The sequence below is a fragment of the Crotalus tigris genome, unplaced genomic scaffold, assembly GCF_016545835.1.
Source record: "Crotalus tigris isolate CLP2741 ecotype Arizona unplaced genomic scaffold, ASM1654583v1 scf7180000024293.1627790, whole genome shotgun sequence".
NCBI classification, from domain to species: domain Eukaryota; kingdom Metazoa; phylum Chordata; class Lepidosauria; order Squamata; family Viperidae; genus Crotalus; species Crotalus tigris.
In genome coordinates this window covers 703,827-723,442 of record NW_024100466.1, presented here as the reverse complement: position 1 = coordinate 723,442, position 19,616 = coordinate 703,827, and the positions used below count along the sequence as shown (strand labels likewise).

Below are 19,616 nucleotides of genomic sequence, written 5' to 3'. Positions count from 1 at the left end.
GAAAAAAAAGGATTGCGCCGCCCGGGAATCGAACCCGGGTCGCAAGAATGGGAATCTTGCATGATACCACTACACCAGCGGCGCTGCTGTAGGTTTTATTCGGAAGAATCGTCTAGAAAGCAAAGGCAAAAGATCAGCTTGCCTATAAATAACACAAGCCGTCAGAAACAGTATTATCCAAATGGGTCCTTTCAAAAATGAAAGCAATAATCGAAAGATGGAAAAAAAGTGAACTGAATGTGTTAAATTGAACAGAAAATACATGCACCAAATTGACCTATACAATTGCAAGCCTTTTTAGGAACGTGTAATTTGGAGTACCTATTAATTTTAATCAGACTATCTTCCTCAGCCTTTTTTTCTACACAGGCCTCTTTAACATGGCTTACACTTACTCATAATGCCTTAGTGACCTTCAACCCCCCCAAATCTATTTTAATCTTGCAACAACTTTGCAAGGTAGACTCATATTTAAAATCCTTCTGAGGTATATTGGAGATTAGCACAGAGCAGATTCTGGTTCAGAGTAGTGGGAAGTCAGCCCACCCCGCCCCCAGAGAAGGAAATATTAAAAGGGCAGAATATTATATTTCCTCAAAGAATCTTAAAAGAGGCAGAAAAGCATGTCCAATTTTTCTTAATAGTCCCAAGTCTCCCTTTCCCAAGCAGAAATCAGCTCTGTAGAAATGCAGATGTAAATAATCCGTTCAGGAAGGTTGGAGCCCTCCAGCTAGAAGCTTAGGAAGACAAAGACACCTAAAATCTACATACCCCACCCAAACTCTAAGACAGGACATAATAGGATTAGCCCACAGATGCCAAAGGGGCACACTCAGGTCAAAGTACATGACACAGGAAATACAAAGCCTCAAACAGGAACAGGAAGCAACCTCAAGAGCCCCAGAGGGTATAAAACCCCACTCCCTACAGGTACTCTCTTTCTTTTCTTCCAGAGCCATCTTTCTGTCTGGCTCTCCTCTTCAATAAACTGCATCCTTCTTTCTAAAGCAGTTGCCAATGTTGTTTATTCCTGGCTTGGATTGAGCCCTGATGAAGACTTTTCCTTCAACAGTCTTGGAATGAATGCCAAAATAACAGAATGACAAAAGTTGGAAAGGACCCTGCAGGTCTTCTAGTCCAACCCCTTCTCAAGCAGGAGACGTTATAGAGTCACTTGAGTAGCTAGCATACAAAAAATTGTAAATAAAATAATATTCTGAACAAATTCAGCCTTTGGTTGTACAGTGAATATTCTAAATAACAGTGTTTGGCTAATCAATTTCACGGTATTCTTTCCAACCCAAGGAAATGTTTAAAAGATTCTACTACGAGGATGGGAAGAAGCATCCATCACCGTGGCAACGCTGTGGCCATCGGACCGAGGGCGCCCATTTGGGGCGGGGCCTCTGCCTTCCAGAGAGACGGGGCCGGGCCCGGGGCCCTCCCTCCTTCGTTCGGCCATGGCTCCGCGCGTGTCGCCGATGTTGCTGCTGCTGCTGCTGCTCTGCTGCGGGGACGCCTCGGGGACGCCAGAGCTGCGCCGCCCGCCTGCCCGCATCGGTAGCCAGGCCCGCAGGGGCGGACCCCGAAGGCCTCGCTCGGGGGGCGATCTCGCTTTCCCCGCGACCTGGCGCCGGGAGGAGGGCTGCTGGGCGCCGCCTGACGGGACGGGCCGAGCGGCTCCCTCGGCCCGCCCTACCTGGCAGGGCGGAGGGGGGGGCTGCGGACGGGCCTGCCTGGAGCTACTTGGGCTACCGAGTCACGCTACGCAGCCGCCCCTCCCGGGCCTTGAGGCGGGGCGTCCGGGGGGCTGCTGCGCCCGCGGGCTTCCGAGGCCTGGGGGGTCGGGAGGCGCTCGTGCTGCTGCTGAGCCGGGGGCGGCGGGGCGGGTGGAGGGCACGAAGCGTCCGGCAGGCGGTGGGTAGGGGGCCGCGGGGACGGGCAGAGCTCCGGCTCCCCTTTGGCAAAAGAAGCCACGCGGCTGCCTCTTGCAGGGGTGATCGGAGCCGGCATTGGGGGCACCTCGGCGGCGTATTTCCTGCGCCAGAAGTTCGGCCCCGAGGTGCGGATCGACGTCTTCGAGAGGGGAGAGGTGGGGGGCCGCCTGGCCACCGTCCGGCTGGAAGGCCGGGACTACGAGGCGGGCGGCGCCGTCCTGCACCCACTCAACCTGCACATGAAGCAGTTCGTCAAAGAACTGGGTGAGGCCTCCCCCGCTTTTCTCTTTCCTCCAGGCCCGAGAAGGAATTCCTCTTGTGGGAAGAACGGGTGCATTTGGGGTGCCCGTTGGGGGCTCTTTCGCTGCCCTTCAGACTCGGGCTTGGAAGGGGGCTGTGTGGGGTGATGCAGGCTCAGATTAGGCTCTTTCTGGTAGTTTCTGTCCTTAATTGATCTCTTGATTTAATTTTATATCCCCTCTGGTGATTCTCTAATTCCAGGTATGTTTACCATTTGTCTTTGCCTGTTTCTTTTTTGTAAAGTGCTTGTGCTGAGATCCATAAAGGTGTTTTTGGGCACAGCCTGGATTTACACCGATTCCATATTCCTAATATGGAACAACTAATAAAGTGATTTTTAAAATCCATATTAACTTCAATTATCATACCCGAAATATCCATGACACTCAAACTGAAATGATGCCCTTCTAAAACTCTTTGATTTCTCAGCAACTTGCATTCTTTCATCCAAACCAAACAAGATGCAAAATACACTTCAGATTCAGTAAACCTGGTCCTCCCCTCCCCTTTGCATCTTGTAACATTTTGCAGTTAACATGTTTTTTCCTTTCCATGCAAATTTAGATAGATCTTTTTCCCATTGCTCACATTGTACTTAATTGTCAAAACAGATATTATCTGAATCAAAAACATCATTTTAGGCAAAACAATCATTTTTATCACAGAAATTCCCCCCCCACTTTTGAGAATTGTAATTTCTCCCATCTTAATACGTTCTCCTTAATGTCATTCCATGCTTTAGCATAATTCTTTTGAAATGACGTACAATTTGCATTTGTCCCAGTAATACCCAAGGAGGCATCCCAGTTCTAGTTTGGCTAGTTTGTGTCGTTCTTGAGGGCCAGTGACTGCAGAGAGGACCTCAGAAGTTTGGGGCATTGGGTGGTTCTCCCCCTCAAGTTGCCGGCTCTGTCTTTAAATCCGCAGGGCTTTCTGTTCTTCAGAGTCAAGATGGACTCCTAGGCATTTACAGTGGGGAGGAATTTGTCTTTGAGGAGAGCAGCTGGTATGTCTGGACTCTTCTGAAGCTCTTCTGGCGTTATGGACTGAACCCCCTGCGAAGCTACATGTGGGTGGAGGAAGTCCTGGAAAAGTTTATGAGGTAAGGAGCAGCACTCTGCACCAAGGTTTTTCTTCTCAGTGGGCATAATGGGTGAGGGTGATCATATTACCAGGTTTAATTGATTTAATGCTCCTTGTATTCAAATGAAATGCATTTTGCTTTTCCCCTGAGCCCTTTTATTTTTGGGAAGCAAGGCCTCAGTCTGCCAGGGAAAGAAAAAGATCAGGAAATTGCTTGGCTCTACTGTGTTGCTTTATCATATTATAATTGTGAAGAGGACCACTGGATGGCTTGGTTTAAATCAATCAGTCAAAGCTTCATAAACATTTCTAGATTGGAAGAGTAAGTACAAACAAGGCTGGTTCGTACTTGGATGGGTGGCCAAGACTACAGGCTAGAGTGGAGAGTCCAAGAACATCCCAAAGAGGAAGTTGGCCACCCCCTTCCTAATTTCGGGGCCATGAATCCCCAAGAGCTGAACTCAACTCAGGGGCTTCTTTACCTTTTGAAATCTCAAACACAGCGTGTCCGTTGCTCGTAGCAGATTCTAGTAGCAAACAGATGAGCACAGAATAACACCCTGAATGTTCAGTAAAAGAGGTAGATACAAAATGAGCTTTGCAGTTAAGTGAAAGACCAAGAGCAGATGAAACAGGAGATGACCTACAAGGAAAACCAGTTTGGATGGCAGCCAGCAATTAGATAAATGCCAGTTGCCACTTCCTAAAACAGTATTTCTCAACCTCAGTAACTTTAAGATTTCGACATCCAGAATTCCCCAGCCAGCATGTTGAGAGTTGAAACCTAGGCATCTTAAAGATTGCTGTGGTTGAAAAATACTGCATTAAAACATGTAATAAGAAAAGATTCCATCTAGGAATTTTCTTACCTTCCGAAGCGAGGGAGAGAAAACTATTGTGCTCACTTAGCAGGGTTAACAAGCTATAGTGCACTCAGAAAGTATTCAGGCCCCCTTTTGACAATTTCATTATGCCGCAACCTGATTCTACTGTTGTTGAAATTTATTTTTTCTCTCTTGATCATTGCTGACACGTTCCTACACCTTGGAGTCCACTTGTAGTAAATTAAATTGATTGGACATGATTTGGAAAGGCACACACCTATAGAAGGCCTCACAGCTGACAATGCATACTGTAGAGCACAGTGGCCTCCATAATTCTCAAATGAAAGACGTTTGGCACAACCAGGACTCTTTTAAGAGCTGGTCACCTGGTGAAACAGCAATCGGGGAGAAGGGCCTTAATAAGAGAGGTAATCAACTCAATTTAGTTCAGATATTCGTTATTAAAAGCATATGTTGCCCCACTGATCTATTTTGCACCAATGTAATATCTTTAGCCTGTTTACTTCCCCCCTTCCTTTTTTGGTCCAGGGTCTATCGGTACCAGTCCCGCGACTATGCCTTCAGCAGCCCTGAGCATCTGCTCCAGGCCCTTGGAGGGGCCAGTTTTCTTCGCATGCTGAACCAGACCATCGATGAGTCCCTGCAAAAGGCCAGATTTTCTCAGGCATTCATCAACGAGATGGTAACCCCTATCATGCGAGTCAACTATGGGCAAAGTGCCAGCATTAACAGCTTCGTAGGTAAGTGGTGCTTGTTTATTCTGAAGTGGCAAATTTAGTGTTGCAACCCTGGACGGCCACTTGTGCTTGTGCACAACTTGCTTCAAGGAATCCACCTATAAATGACTTGAGGATAGAGAAAGCTGCAGAGAAGAGAGGGTATTTTTTTAGTTTTGTTCTATCTTGAGGACTTGGATATACAGATTTAACTTGGTTTAGCTCAAGGTGGACTCAGCCTTCCATTTTAGTCTTGAAACTCTGCAAGCTCTTACTGTTATATTTTGCCAGCACTTAATGTATTGTCTTTTTCTTTTCTTGCTAATACAAAGTGCACTAGCCACCCCGAAGCTAAGTTTTCTGGAATATTTTGGGCTGGAGATTTTTACCACTGTAACGTGACCTGGGACTTCTTGTAAATTACATAGATTTTGTAATTTGTGTCACCTCTGGGGTGACATTTGTGTTGTTATTGGTCCATTTTTGCTAATAGGATTGAGACTACAACACCTCAAATATCCCAGCCAACAGTTCCTCTGTTGAAGTCACTCTCTCTCTCAGCCCTGGGGAGAAGGCAGTGGCAAACCACTTCTGAAAAACCTGGCCAAGAAAACTGCCGGGACCTGTCCAGACACTCTGAGAATCAGGCACGATTGAACAGAAGGAAGAAAAATGTACCAAGACCTTCAGGCATACATTTGGGGAACTTTCATTTCTGGAAGTCCCTGTGTCAAAAAATGAATGGTGGAAGTAAATTCTCCCCCAAACAGACAGGACTTTGCATACTTCTTTGAAAGGTAGCAAATGACAGCCGGTTGAAAGTGGAGCATAACAGTTACTTCCCTTGTTACATTATAGGATAGTTGGTTTTGCACATTACTCAGTAAGCCATAGCCATTTGATTTGTTCATAAGAGTAAGTCATAAACACAAGTGTCCAGTGGCTGGCTTCACATATTTTGTAAACAGTTTTCAAAGTTTTGGCTTAGTTTTATTTCTGACTCTGTCACTGAATCACTTTAGCCTCAGCTACTGTCTTGTTTAGGTGTGTCTGACCATTTTTTTCTTGGACTATGTTTCTTTGTAGGAGCTGTATCTTTGGCTGGAGCAAGTGGAGGACTTTGGTCGGTAGAGGGTGGTAATAAATTGGTGTGTACAGGCCTTCTATATGCTTCCAAAGCCCAGCTGATTTCTGGTCCTGTTATCTCCATAGAAGAAAAAACAAGGCTGAAGGGTCGTTCAGGTGTGGTTTCCTAATATTTATTTATTTCACATTTGCAAAATATGAGATAAGTTTATCAAACATGAAAGCTGTGTAAGATTGAAAAAGAAGTGGGCAATCTGTCATCCTCCACAAGTTTGGGTCCGCCACTTCCCCAATTCCTTATAGCTGCCGATCTGTTTCACACTCCTGTTCTCTCCCTTCTTCCATGTTCTCAAATAGCCTTACATGCCTTTCTGCTTTGCAGGTAGGCATCAAGATACAATTCCCCTATGGCTATTGGGAGTCCAGTGTCATTATTAGGAAAAGAGATGGCACTGGAAGTTGGGGCTTTGCTGCAGGCAAGCCCATTTTTTTAAATTAGGCCATTTTAAATCTAGCTAAGTTGGGTGGGACCTCAGCAGAGACCCCATGAGCAGGGTGGTCGTGGAAAACTTCCTAGAACCAAAACTGAGAAGCAGCAGCTCCAGATCGGGAGGTGTTGAAAAAGCTCTGTGATGATTGAGACAGAGCAGCCTGGGGTGTGTGTTGCCGTCCCCCAAACACAACATGGGAATTCCATTCCTTCCTTTCAAACCACCCTGGATTGTTGGGAAGGATTTTCATCAGAGACCAGGTAGCTGAACAGCAAACCTCCCCTTTGGTGTCCACATCTGCCATTTTGGAGATGATGAAACTTGACGGGCGAGCTGCCTGATTAGGTCACTGCTTCAGAGTGAATTGAGCCCTGGGACCAATTATACTGATGGTGGTCACAACATGGAGAAAGTTATCACAAGGTGTGCCTGAGTATGGCAGGAAAGGGAAAAAGAGTAGCTTGGGAATTGTGCAGCCCTGGCATTCTGCTGTTCTCTGAAAAAAGTTAACTTGCCAGCACCCTTGCACATTTGGAAGATACCCCAAACATCTCTATCTCAGGCAGTAAAAATTATAGTAACGTCAAAACTGCTGCTTTAATTTCTCTTGGTTGTTTCAAAGGTGGTCTGACAAAGCAGTATGAGGTTACCTACAACTCTACATCTGGAGTAACATCAGATGCCTACGACATCCTACTCATCGCTACTCCCTTGCAACGCAAAATTGCCAACATAACTTTCCACAACTTCAGCCCACAGATCCCCGAGTTCCCTGCTTCCTACCACCAGACGGTGGCAACATTTGTCCGTGGGCACATCAATGCTTCTTTTTTTGGCTACCAGGATCCTTCTCCATTCCACCTGAAGACCATTTTCACGATGGAAGACCCTCATCTATTCATCAACAGCCTTGGTATGGTTTCTCCGGTTCAAGGCAACCTGAGCCCTCCTGTCTGGAAACTGTTCTCCCGTCAGCTGCTGACCAACGAGCAACTGAAACTGCTCTTCTCATCCTATGATTTGGTGGAAGTACGGATATGGTTGGCCTACCCACACTACAGCCCCCCCGAGAAGTGCCCACCTTTCATTCTCCACGACCACATGTATTACGTCAACGCCATAGAATGGGCAGCCAGCGCCATGGAAATGAGTGCCATCTCTGCAAAAAATGTGGCCCTCTTGGCTCACCATCATTGGTACAGTAAGATGAATATGATTGATCAAGAGAACTTGCACGAGCGACTCAAGACGGAGCTTTGATTTGGCATCCCAAGGATTGGGGGGAGGCCTCAAAGGGTGTGGGGAACTTGCAACGTACCTTGGGTATTGGGTATGAGTGCGCAAAATGTCTGGACTTTGAAATGCTCCATTTGAAGCCCAAAATGTTAAGCTTCAGATGTCTTCCCTTGGCAGTAACTAGAGCCATTTTAAGCTCAGAACATTCCTACAAGGGCGTGAGATAAAGCTTTTGAAAATATGTTTCAAGCTTGAAACAGTTTGCAACCATCACTGTTGAACCTACTTTGCTACTCCAAGAAAATAGGCTTAAAGGGAATTCTTGGCAATAGCCTTTTAAAAACTACTGTATCTTCTGGATTTCTTTGGCAAATCTCATTACTTGCTATAAGTAATTCTTTGGGGCGCAAGAAAAACCTTGAATAAAAAGTCTTTTGGCTGACAACTGAGATAGTTTACGTAGCAGTTTCCTAAAGCCACTGGATAAAGTTGCCAAGAGACTTCAGGTACTTAGCCTGGCAGACAGCGACTCCAACAACTCACTAGTTTTGATTAGAAGACATTTTTACCATTCTGGAAGTCGTTAGTTTGGGGAATGAGAGAGAATGGATATGCCCAATTTGATCTCTGAATTGGGCTGTTCAAATAACTGAAGTTATAAAATCCATATTTTATAAGCTTTTAGTAGTATAGTTATGCAAATGAGGACTTGCAAGAGGAGAATTCAGCTGCTCCGGCTGCATTTACAGCACATTGAAACTATGAGGCATCCGTTCCGAATAAGCCCCTTCTCTTTTTTTAAGGGGAAGGAAATTTGACAGTCAGGATTGCTTTTGACAAATTCCAGAGATAAGTAGCAGATTCACCAAGTGTTGAGCCATTTGATTGTGATGGGAATCGACTGGCTTGTTGCCTGAGCCCCTTGCTGTGGGCAGAGGGACTGGCCCAAAGTCCCCCCAGCCGCTTTCGTGCCTAAGACAGGACTGGAACTCAGTCCCCTGGTTTCTGGCCTGGTGCCTTCACCACTAGACCAAACCTATTAAAAAATATAACTTGAGAAAGGAGAAAATAAAAAATTTATACTTTTAAGAATTTATTTTTTAAAAAATGTAAACACGGAATGATCCTGTAGAACCAACAATAATAAAAATTGCCCACACTGTAGCAAGAGCCAGTACTTCATTTTTTATACTCGTTCCAGGGCTTCTAGCATAATGATGCTGTTTCCTCGTATTACCTAGAAATCAGAACAAATATCACTAGCATACCTAAGAATGAATTTGAAGAAGAAAAAAAATAAACTAGTTTCAAGATGGCTAAAGACAGCTAATATGGAGGATTGTTCTACAACTAATCCAGAAAGATCCATGGCAAATTACTTAGTTTTTCATAGGAATATTTTTACTTCACTAGAATAGTATTTGATGAATACTTCTGGTGTCCCCAATCTAAGACTACTGACAAAGGTACTACAGGGTTCTTAGTATCAAAAGTGCCTGAAGGAGAATTTGAAACCCTTGACCTAAATCACAAATGAAAATAACTGCTTCCTTTACTACTAGAATCAATACAAGTTGATTTATACTGCAACTTTATTTATATGGTTCTTGAACATGAAAGATAAACTACGCTGTACCATGAATGCAACAGCTTAACGTTCCCTTTCCTGGTAAAATGGCTTCAACAATTCTTAATTTATCTTAATTTAATTTTAACTTAATTCATTTTTGCTTACCACCATCCCTATGTTGTTCTGTTGTCCACCAGGTGCCATTTCCACACACTCATCTATCACCAAATTCATGAATGGATCAAAACCTCTTAATATCCCTTGAACATGCCGACCTCCATTTAGTTTTACTGCAAAGAACAGATAGCAAGTTAAGTGGTCCTCAATATATTTTCCTATGATTAATTGTTCTCCCTGTCAGAAAAATTCTCTTTCCTGCTAGATTGGATCTCTCTTTAGCAAGCTTCCACCCACTGCTTCTTGTCCTTTCTGGGGCTTTGGAGAAAAAGTCGATCCCGTCTTCTCTGTGAGAGCCCCTCAAATACTGGAAGACAGTTATATTCTCCTCTTTGATAGGATCCCTCAACTGTCATCATATGATTTAGCTTCCAGACCCTTTATCATCTTTGTTGCTCTTCTCTGCACTTTTGTACTGTGGTGACCAGAATTGACATGGATACAGGGAAATAGATATAGGGAGACTAAATAATTAATGAACTATGAAAATCAGTTCAAAATTAATGAAATATTTAGAGCATAAAACACCAATAATTGAAAAAGTACTGAAACAGATGCAATGGATGAAGAAAATAAAGGGAAATCATCACATCTTAGGAACGTTACTTTCACAAGGTAACCAGACAAGAAATAAATTGTATAGTTTTTCCTTGCAAAACAGAATCTTCAAAACAATCAGTTCACTTACATGATAGCTTCTTGTCCATAAACCTGAAAATTCAAAACGGGAAATAAGCCTCATGCAAGTCAAGTCTATAATAAAGATTTTTTTCCAGACTCTCAACATCTGGGGTCCCGAGGATTCAAAAATTACTTGATGGGACATAATCAATCAAGCTGCCCAAGGTCCTATACGAGAGAGGGATGGTTCAAAGACAAGTATTAAAAATGGGAAGAGGGACACACAACTAAGGCAGAATAATAGCAAATAGAGCCAGAGATGGGCCGCTGCAGGACGGAGGGCCTCGCCAAGACTTTCTGCCCGTCCCGGAGCGCTCGGGGGACTGAAGCGGGGGGCTTGGCTGCTGGCGGCCCGGAAGGAACGGCCACGTGGGCCGAGAAAGGCAACTCTAGAAAGCAGCTCTATGGCCACATGCCGCGCAGTGCATGATGGGCCGAAGGGTGGCCTTAGGACGGGCTCCCGCCGCCCGCTGGGGCCTCCCGCTCGCTTCTCTGGACGCCGCGCCCCCGCCCCGCGGTACCTCCGAGCAGAGCGCCCCGACGCTACTTCCCGGCGCGCACTCACTTCTTCAGCTCCGGCGGGTGTGCTTTACTCATCCTTCCTTTTCCAAACCGACCGCCTCGCGAAGCGTCTGTCGCTCGTCTCTACTGCGGTCTGACGTCCCCACGGCGCTCACTTCTCTACCCAATCACCAGGCGCCTCAGGCGCAGGCGCAAAGGACGGCCAAGCCAACGAACCTCGAGCGCGCCCAAATGTTCCCGGAGGGCGGGGCCACCCCAATCCTAGCGACCAATCCCCGACGCCCTGGGAACGCCCTCTTGTTGAGTCGCGCTCGGCCACGAGGCGGCTGCCGGTCTGGGGCGCTTATTCGCGGATGCCACGCTGGGCTCCCCGTGAGCGAAAGGGCCGCTGCTCCCGGGTCAGCTAGCGGGATCGGTCGCAACGCGCGTGGCGGGAACCAACGGCCCGAGCCTTTCGGACTCTCTCCATCCCCACCAGGCCCCGGAACGAGGCACGCCGGGTTCCTTCCGGAAGTCAGCTGGACTCCCTTTTGGGGAAAGGCGGGCAGAGGCAGCTCACCCCGGGACTTCCACAAAGCAGTCTCTTCCTCGAAGGCTGCATTTTCCTCCTCTTGGAAGGGCCAGAAATAACCACCACTTACACGTTGGAGAATCTGCTCATTCCTGAGAAATAAATGCCGTCACTTGACCTCCAGCCCAGAATTCAGGATGCACTGAATGGGAAAGCAAAACAGGGCTGCTCTCCCATCAGGAAAGAACAACCGTGGGCTGGCTTCACTCAGCCTAAACCAGGGGTGGGCAACCTTGCCTTTTTTATGACTTGTGGACTTCAACAATCAAATTATGCTATACGCGTATGACTGCACCCCCCACTCATCCCAGCAATATTATTGTTAAATTTGCGGATGATACAACAGTGGAGTCATCCTCCAAGGGGGATGAGAAGAGCCTATCTAGAGGGATGAGGTGGGGCGGTTGGTCTTGTGGGGCAGAGACAATAATTTGGTTCTCAACACAACTAAGACCAAGGAGCTTATAGGAAATTACAGGAAGAATAGATCAGACATTCAGCCCGATCGTCAGTGGTGACCGTGTGGAGCAGTGGGGGGGGGGGGCAGCTTTAGGTTTCTGGGTATTACCATAAAGGAGGACCTGACCTGGAGTGCTCATGTTATAGCAGTGGCTAAGAAGGCCCAGCAGAGATTAAATTTCTTGAGACTTCTCAGGAAACAACTGAATGAAAAATCGCAGGTGACCTTCTACCATTGCTCCACAGAGGGCATTCTAACCTACTGCATTTGTGTGCGGTTTGCCAACTGCACAGTAGCAGATAGGAAAGCGCTCCAGAGGGTCATTATCGCAACCCTGGCTGATCCTCAGAAAGATCAGACCAGGCTAGTACCTGAATGGAGATTATTACAGATCCCTAGTTGAAAACTATTCTGGTAGCCATAGCAAGCCACTTCTGTCCTATTGCCAAGGAAATAGCTGCAAGTTATGACTTGGAAGTCACCAGAAATTCAGTTTCGGGAGCCCCCTAGTGCTTACGAGCAAGTCCCAAAGTCACGAAAATTGCAGCAGCACAGCAGTTGTTCACCCTTCTGAGCAACCGCAGTGGCTCTGCAATTCTCCCTGCTTATTCCCTGCCCACCCCCGCCCGGGTCTCCTCAGCACCAGGCCTTCAATACTCACCCTATGAAGATCGAGATCCTTCGCTTTCTTGGCTGCTCCAGGCCTTTGGTGCGTTCTCAGAGAATGGAGGCCTAAAGTAACACAAGATCACGCGAGATCAGTGGGGCGAGATCTCACACGACCGATCTTGCGTGATCTCATAGTACTTTAGGCCTCTGTTCTCTGTAACAGAGAATGGAACCGAAGCCGGGGGATGCTTCTGTGTGCCTCCGGAGGCTGGATCGGGGCTCCAGAGGCCTTTTCCAGGCCGCTGCTGCCTGGATCTGAGCCCGGGGGACACTTATGTAGCCCTTTGGCAGCCAGTTTCCAGGCACCAGCAGCCTGGAAAAGGCTTCTGGAGCCTGGATCGGACCCTGCGGGATGCACAGAAGCGTTCCCCGGCCTCAGATATGCACTGCTCCTATTTATTCTGCCCTCGAAGCCAACAATGAAGAGAAGGAACCATTCTTTCCAGCTCACTGTCCCAAGTAAAAAACCCTAACAGAACAATGCCCTGGGAGTAGCCAACAAGGTTACTCGGCCAAATACAGAAATTCTCCATATCGAAATGAACTCAAAACACAGACCAAATGCAAATAATGCAAAACTATACAAGATTTTAAGAATTTAATAAACATTTGTTTGGGGAGTGACTAAAAAGACCTCACATATTTTGATAGAAAGTTTACATTTTGATGTTGCATTTTTAAAACTCCTTAAAATGTTCGTTTCTGACTCACTCAGCAGACTGAAGCAGCACAGCTTTCCAGGTTCCGATGGCTCCTTTCCTGTTTGAATCCTTCGTCATATCAGTACCAGTGGCAAGACTTCTGCTTAGATCTGGCCCAGATGTGGATACACCCACGAGTGCATTTTCCCCTACTCAGGACGTATTAAGGCACACACATCCATATCTGCTGTCTGAACAAAAAAAACCTGCCTGATTTGGATGAAAGCACAAATAGAAGCTCTCAGCAGCTTTGGAGAATTCAAAAGGTTTAGTGTCTTATCACTCAGTTACATCACAAAGCCCAGAACAAACCATCTCTTTGAGCAGGATTGTAGAAACAGCCATTCTGTGTCTTTATAGAGCACCAGAGGTATTAATTTTAACTGGCCTAAGTTAATCTGCCCTGCTAAGACAACAGGCGAACAAACCTCAGGGTGACTAATGAAGCACCCTTTCATCTCTCCCCATTATCACCCCAAGGGTAGGGAGAGCTGGCCACAACAAGGCAGGGAAATTCCCTGGGCCTGTGAACGTATCCATAAGCGAGGGAAAACCCAACCACCCGTTTCACATTCTGACAACTGGCAGCCTTTCTTCCACAAGACAGGGTACTTCTTAGGCCACCCTACCCTAAGAAAGCACCCAACTTATTCCCACTTTTGTTTCCTAGTTTCATCAAGTTTACCGCACCCTTCCTAGGTGGACCTGGGTTTGTGCGCAAGGGCAGGGCTACTGAGCGATGCCGGTCAAGGTCTCCTTCATCTTCTTTGTCATGCTGGGAATGAGATGAACGTGGTCATCCACGCACTTCATCACGCAGTTCTCCAGCTGCAGCTTTACTTGCGATTCTTTGCTCCCAGAGTCCAAGGCATCCTTTGCTTTGTCATTGCAGTGCATTGTGCAGCGAGAGAGGCGGTTCTGTGGGGAAAAACCAGAGGTGGGTACAGGTGAGCACAGCCAGAAGGCTCCGTGCAAAGCAGAGAAGTTATAGGGCGTCTCCTCAAGAACAGGAAGATCAGCTGATCCCGGATTCGTAAAAGGATGGGCTTCCTTGGAATTCAGGGTTGGGGAACCTTTGGGCTGCAAGCCCAGGAGCCATCCTGAGAGGGGCAGTAGTGCAAACGGTTCCGCCACCACCCCTTAACTTAGCAGGGGCGCTTCTTAGGCAGGGATGCCAAGAGTATTGTGAGATACACAATAAATGTACATGTTGTAATTTTCCATTTCTGCTTAAGGAATAGACATGTAGAGGCACTTAGCTAAGGTACTTTTAGGAAAGAAGATGTAGTAAGCTGGAGGAACAGAGAAGGACTATATACACTGACTCAAAGCATACTTTTAGAATAGTGCACATTATTGTAGAATGGCATATAGTTTATGAATGACATATTATTCAATTTATATAAAGTTTATTCTTTATAAAAACTGCCTAGAGTTAGCATTTTAAAATATAACTATGAACCAAAGTGTAGCCATATTTAACGGAAGCATGAACTCTGTTACATACATAGCTTCTAGATGAAAAGCAGGCATTCTTATAAACAAGGGAAGATATAAATCCTTTGCAATTGCAATTATCCAGTTTAGGTAGACAGGCTCACCTTGTAGATAAGCTACACCCTGAGTTAGCAAAATGTTACAAATCATGCCACAGATAAGGAAGGAGAGATAAGACAGAAACAAAAGGGGTTTTGATCTAATAATTGGAGGTCTGGTTGCTAGGCAGTCGGAAAGCATGTGAGCAGAATGGACCTATCAACTGGGTCTGGAACAGAAGGCTCGGGCGTATTTTGAAATGATTCAAGTGTGGCCCTTTCCTTGCAGGTAGAAGGGTCCATGAGCCTTTGCAAATGCTTCAATAAAACTTGTTTTGTTTCCAGCACCCTTGGAGTTGAATTTTTATTCCTCACAGTATGGCAAAGCAAATCAAGAGGGCAGCTATGACAGCCCAGTCAAATCTCTGCCTGTTTTTATGTGTGACACACACACACACACACACACACACAAACCAGAGTTTTAACCCCCTACCGGGAGCACAATTTATTGACTATACGGTGTGGACACGCCAAGCAAGGCTTAGTTTTCATCTTTCCTATGGCCAACAGGGAGAAACGGAGGCCTGATTTTCAGCCCAAGTGGCCGGAGGAGACGAAGGGCCGGAGGGGGCGATTCTCCTCTGCGGGAAAACCGAGTCAATCCTCGGGAGACCAGCGAGCCTCTTCCGAGCTGCGAGAGGAGACGCAGCCTTCAAGGGCATCAGAATCCGGTCACCTGCGGCGGCGCAACGGTCTCTCACCTGGAACCGCTCCAGCTCCCCGGTCACCAGCGCGTGCGCCTGGGCCAGCGGCGCGTGGCAGCGCTCGATGCACCGGTGCACCTGCTGCATGGAGGCCCGCTGGTCTTCGCAGCAGGTCGCGCTGCAGCGGAACATGAGGCCCTGCGAGGAGGAGGAGAGCGGCGCTCCGGGTCAGGCCTCGCGCCATCGCGCGCCCGCTCGCTGCCGCCCGAGCAGCCCGCTGGCGGAGCCCGACCCGCCCGGCGCCAGGAGAGTGAGGGAGGGAAGCTCCGCGGGGCCGCGGCCCGGCCTCCCCCTCCCCGGCTCCAGCGCCCGACGGGCGGCCGCGTGGCTCTCCCCGGAGGAGCCGGAGCCCACCCCCCGCCCGTCCGCCGACCTGCATCTTGCGGATGTGCTCCCGCTCCAGGCCCTGCACCATGCCGTCGATGGCCTCCTGCACGCGCAGCTGCTGGGCCTCGGCCATGCCGGACGGGCAGCGCAGCCCCCGCGGGAGGAGCCGGCTCTACAGAGCGCGCGGGCGGGCGGGTGGGGCCGCCTCGCCCCGCCCCGCCTGCGAAGGGGGCGGAGTGGCGGCCCGGCCCCGCCCCGCCTGCCCGCCCCGCCACAGGAGCCCGGGGATGCCAAGGGGCGTGGCGGAGCTGCGCGGCTCCGGGCTCCGGGCTCCAGCTGAGCCCAGTTTGCTCTCGGCCGGGTATTCGTGGGGGATGGCGAACTGTAGAGTCTCTTGCTCGAGGAGGGGGTTGGACTAGAAGACCTCCGAGTCCCCGCCAACTCTTGTCATTCTGTTATTCCGATTAGTGGATGTTGACCAGATGTTTTTTGGGAAATGCGCTCAGTTCTTCCACTTCCTCTCTAATTACTACCCAGTGAACGAAGCTTTGCTCCTTTGGGCAGGATGAACCTTTGGATGGGATGTTGGAAATCAACACGTCCCTGAACAGACGGCCCAGAATCACTTCACAATGGGTGATGTATAAATTTAATAAACAAACAAAAAACCATTTTGCCACCTTTTGTACAGATGTAAGGACAGGAAACTGACTCAAGAGATCTGTGGGAAGCAGGCCTGCCCTGCTCAATGGCTGTGGATTGCCTAACTGATTATGTTCCATCAAGTTTTTTTTTTTTACAGATGGATCTCTTCCACTACTATGTCTGTTAGGTTACTTCTGATTCTCCGTCTTGCTCACTGTCAATAGGCTCGGTTGCATTAATGACTGTAACCAGTCATTTCCTAGCCGGAAGGGGGGGGGTGTATTTAAAAGATGTGGCTGCCCCAAGCAGACAACCAATACCTGTAATAAAAGGTCAGGGCTTTAATTGCCTAGTTGCATCTCAGCTTTTTTTATTCCACTTGTAGCCCTCTGCCTCCTTTTGTGATGTGGAAAACAGCCCCCTTTGCCCTTTTCTGATTCATTAAACTAGACTTTTCCAGTTCCTGCAACTGTTCTTCATATGTTTTAGCCTCCAGACCCCTACTAATTTTTGTTGCTTTTCTCTGCACTCTTTCTAGGATTTGAGTGTCTTTTTTGTACTGTAATGTATTAATCCTGCTTATATCACAATGCAATTGTATCATGATTACATCACAGTTATTTCCTGATTATGTCATGTGATGTAATCATAAAATAATCATGAGTCAGATCGCACCAACAAAGAGGTCTCTCTTTTATGTGTGTAAGAGCTTAGCTACAGCTTGACTTTTTTGTCCCTCCCTTTGTAGACATTCCTGTTTTCCACCATGGTTTTATTTCTCCCTTGGCTTCAGATGGAGCCACGGAGTTGCATTATCTGGTTGATTATTGCCTAAGTGTTTGGAAATATCTAGGTTACTCTATTGAGTCAGAGCATGTATAATAAATAAAGAACTACACAATTCATCACCGTTGTGTACCATTTGCTTACAAGTAAATCCTGCTCGGCAAACAATTTGGCCTTTTAAGGGCAGGCTGTCTGGGAGGAATGGACTTTGCAAAGCAAGCACAATCTGGAAAGGACTCTGTTTTGAAAGTTTCCTGTAAGTTCTTCCCTTTTCTTAATCTCAGGCTGAAATCTGCGACAGGTTGACCTACCAGCCGGTCTATTGTGAGGATTGCCTAAATCAAGCAGAAGTGCTTTATAAACCTGAAGTACATGCTAGGTATTATGATCTGTCAAAGAACTTAAATGAACCTGTAACCTCAAGTGGGAGAGAAGTCTCTTTCTTGCAAGGCTGAGGGTGCTGCTGAAAAGACACATTACGTCTTCTAAGTGCCTCTTGCAGACATTGTTCTACAATTATTCTTATTCTACAATGTTCCACAGGGGGTGAGAACAGGAACCTTCACCTGGAAAGGAATTGAGGCCTCAAAGGCTTCCAAGGCTTCTCTGCTTCCAGCAGGGGGAGCCACACAAAAAGTTTTGTCCAGAAAATAAGGATTTTAGGGCCATCCTTTCAGGACTGCTGCAATGTTTTGGTTTTATTTTCAAAACTTCCTTGATTTCTTTGCCAGCAAGTTCTTTTTTGGCTCTGGATGTCCAACTTCAGAGATGCTTGATCACCTTCAGAGTTTTTTTCCACAGAAATGGAATCCCCTGGCTAAATTCTTATCAATATACTCTCTTAGCTCTTTCAACTCTGGGGGGGGGGCATAGAGTACATTTTGGGCTTGGGAAGTTTGGCTCCTGGCAAAATCTCAATGGCGCAGTCAGTCGTTGGGAGGGGGGGGGATGTCAAATTCCTTCTTGCTGAATGCCTCAGCTAAGTCTCGATATTCGCTTGGGATGAGCTGTGTCCCCGGCAGGGAGTCTGGGGCGGATTTCAGAGTCTCAAGGGACCGCTCCTGGTCCTCACTTGTCACAGCCTTTTGCGTGCTGCTGGCTGGGGTAGGAGGCAAGGGTCCCGTGGCCAGTATTAAGGTCCTCACTCCATTTTCCCATAGGGCGCCACTTATCAACCCAGGCTAATCCCAAAATTAACAGCCTCAGTCATTTTTGGGACCACTACGAAAGGATGAGTTCCCAGTGTTCCCCCATTTCCAGGTGCACTGGATTGGTTAGCTTAATGACTATGGCATTGACTTAACGACTGCTGCAAAAAAGGTGCAAATGATGTGGTGACCCACTTAACAACTGCCTCAACTTAGAGCCATAATTGTGGGCTCAATTATGATGGCAGGTGGAGGATTCCTGGAGCTGAGTCTGGAGCTGAAGGCGGCTTCCTTTGTCCTGTCCTGTCCTGTCCTGGGGCTGCCCCTTTGGGAGCCTCCATAAAATCCAAGCATTCTGGGAAAGTCAGAGGATTCCCAGGGCCAATGTTTGGCCTTGACGGAAGCCACCAGGCCACGATCCTCTCACGAAGAGGGCAGGGCCACGCACGGGGGCTTCCTAAGGAGAAAAGATGGCAGGGAGGCAGAAGTTTTTGGTGAGCAGATGTGGGTGGCTGCAAAGCTGGAGCTGCTCAAAACTCAGAGAAAAGCCGCTTTTCATCATCCAAGCAGCCCTAAGTCTGTCTCTTGGGCACTTTATTGTGCACTTCTGGATTTTAGATTTCTTCTGCTGCTGCATAATTCCCCCCCCCCCAAATCTGGGGGAAAACACGCAACACTTTCAAGTTCTGAGAGCAGAAAAGCTCTTCCAGAGTAGCCATTCTGTCATCCTGACAGCCCCCTTATCCCTTCCGTTGCCCAAAGGCAAGAAGCCTGAAACTGTACAGCAACCGATTCTCTGTGGAGGGGCCACACACACACACACCGGTGTGTTAGGAATGTCTGCAGTAATAAATGACAGCAGTGAATGGAGGAAGAAAATAGCTCAGAAACACAAGGGAGAAGAGGCCACCAGAGTAACAGCCGAATCCCAGTGGCCAAATAGCTGCCCTGGCCCCTCACCCAAGGGAGGGCTGACCCTCGGGGGTCCAGCTCTGGTTACCCGCACTCTTCTCTGTGGGCCTCTGCGAGTCTTTAGATGGTGCTCTAAAATTAAGGGCCATGAAGTCATTACAAGAGCATCCTGCAGATTCCCAAGGGGCATCCCCACGCCTCAGGGCTCCTGCTGCGAGAGTTTGGCTAACTGCCGGGCCTTATATGGCCAGGCGTTGGGACTCAGCCTGGAGGGAGTGGACTGGGAAGGAAATGGGACTATGGGACCATTTACAGTGCTTTATGAGGCATTGTACGTTCAATAGTTGTATCGCTAACTTATGACCATTTATTTAATGACCATCGCCGCAGTCATATGATCAAACTCAGGTGCTTGGCAACAGTTACATTGCAGTTACATTGACTGCAGCATTCT

At 47.6% G+C, this 19,616-nt stretch overlaps 3 protein-coding genes and 1 non-coding gene across 6 annotated transcripts; 1 reads left to right on the top strand and 3 right to left on the bottom strand.

Annotated features, from left to right (window-relative positions):
- Positions 1 to 13: 13 nt before the first annotated feature.
- On the bottom strand, positions 14 to 84 carry TRNAG-CCC. The gene has a single exon. It is a non-coding gene; the product is annotated as a tRNA-Gly (tRNA).
- A 1,318-nt stretch (positions 85 to 1,402) lies between these two features.
- On the top strand, positions 1,403 to 8,143 carry PCYOX1 (prenylcysteine oxidase 1). Its single transcript, XM_039324154.1, has 6 exons — positions 1,403 to 1,560; positions 1,995 to 2,201; positions 3,165 to 3,339; positions 4,694 to 4,905; positions 5,968 to 6,123; positions 7,081 to 8,143. The coding sequence occupies exons 1-6, from the start codon at positions 1,461 to 1,463 to the stop codon at positions 7,716 to 7,718; spliced, it is 1,488 nt and encodes a 495-aa protein (XP_039180088.1). The 5' UTR covers positions 1,403 to 1,460; the 3' UTR covers positions 7,719 to 8,143.
- Positions 8,144 to 8,770: 627 nt separating this feature from the next.
- SNRPG (small nuclear ribonucleoprotein polypeptide G) lies at positions 8,771 to 11,205 on the bottom strand. Of its 2 annotated transcripts, none has more exons than XM_039324165.1 (4): positions 10,688 to 11,205; positions 10,130 to 10,152; positions 9,430 to 9,554; positions 8,771 to 8,931 (listed from the first exon to the last, which is right to left on the bottom strand). In XM_039324165.1, exons 1-4 carry the CDS (start codon positions 10,717 to 10,719, stop codon positions 8,881 to 8,883), a joined length of 231 nt encoding a protein of 76 aa, XP_039180099.1. In that variant the 5' UTR covers positions 10,720 to 11,205; the 3' UTR covers positions 8,771 to 8,880. The 2 variants fall into 2 exon arrangements, with proteins under 2 accessions (XP_039180099.1, XP_039180100.1); XM_039324166.1 differs by having other exon boundaries at positions 10,644 to 10,782.
- Positions 11,206 to 12,927: 1,722 nt separating this feature from the next.
- On the bottom strand, positions 12,928 to 15,863 carry FAM136A (family with sequence similarity 136 member A). Of its 2 annotated transcripts, XM_039324235.1 has the most exons (4): positions 15,718 to 15,863; positions 15,342 to 15,482; positions 13,736 to 13,963; positions 12,928 to 13,236 (listed from the first exon to the last, which is right to left on the bottom strand). In XM_039324235.1, exons 1-3 carry the CDS (start codon positions 15,802 to 15,804, stop codon positions 13,775 to 13,777), a joined length of 417 nt encoding a protein of 138 aa, XP_039180169.1. In that variant the 5' UTR covers positions 15,805 to 15,863; the 3' UTR covers positions 12,928 to 13,236; positions 13,736 to 13,774. The 2 variants fall into 2 exon arrangements, with proteins under 2 accessions (XP_039180169.1, XP_039180168.1); XM_039324234.1 differs by having other exon boundaries at positions 12,928 to 13,963.
- Between the last annotated feature and the right edge of the window lie 3,753 nt (positions 15,864 to 19,616).

Bases quoted from the DNA above. Each gene is read 5' to 3' on its own strand.
- PCYOX1 (XM_039324154.1), top strand. From the start codon at position 1,461: ATGGCTCCGCGCGTGTCGCCGATGTTGCTGCTGCTGCTGCTGCTCTGC. The intron at 2,202-3,164 runs GTGAGGCCTCCC...TTAAATCCGCAG, and splicing joins GCAGTTCGTCAAAGAACTGG to GGCTTTCTGTTCTTCAGAGT. The intron at 4,906-5,967 runs GTAAGTGGTGCT...GTTTCTTTGTAG, and splicing joins CAGCATTAACAGCTTCGTAG to GAGCTGTATCTTTGGCTGGA.
- SNRPG (XM_039324165.1), bottom strand. From the start codon at position 10,719: ATGAGTAAAGCACACCCGCCGGAGCTGAAGAA. The intron at 10,153-10,687 runs GTGAGTGCGCGC...TTGAATTTTCAG, and splicing joins CACCCGCCGGAGCTGAAGAA to GTTTATGGACAAGAAGCTAT. The intron at 9,555-10,129 runs GTAAGTGAACTG...TGTTCTTTGCAG, and splicing joins TATGGACAAGAAGCTATCAT to TAAAACTAAATGGAGGTCGG.
- FAM136A (XM_039324234.1), bottom strand. From the start codon at position 15,804: ATGGCCGAGGCCCAGCAGCTGCGCGTGCAGGAGGCCATCGACGGCATG. The intron at 15,483-15,717 runs GTCGGCGGACGG...TCCTCCTCGCAG, and splicing joins AGCACATCCGCAAGATGCAG to GGCCTCATGTTCCGCTGCAG. The intron at 13,964-15,341 runs GTGAGAGACCGT...TTTTCCCCACAG, and splicing joins GGGAGCTGGAGCGGTTCCAG to AACCGCCTCTCTCGCTGCAC.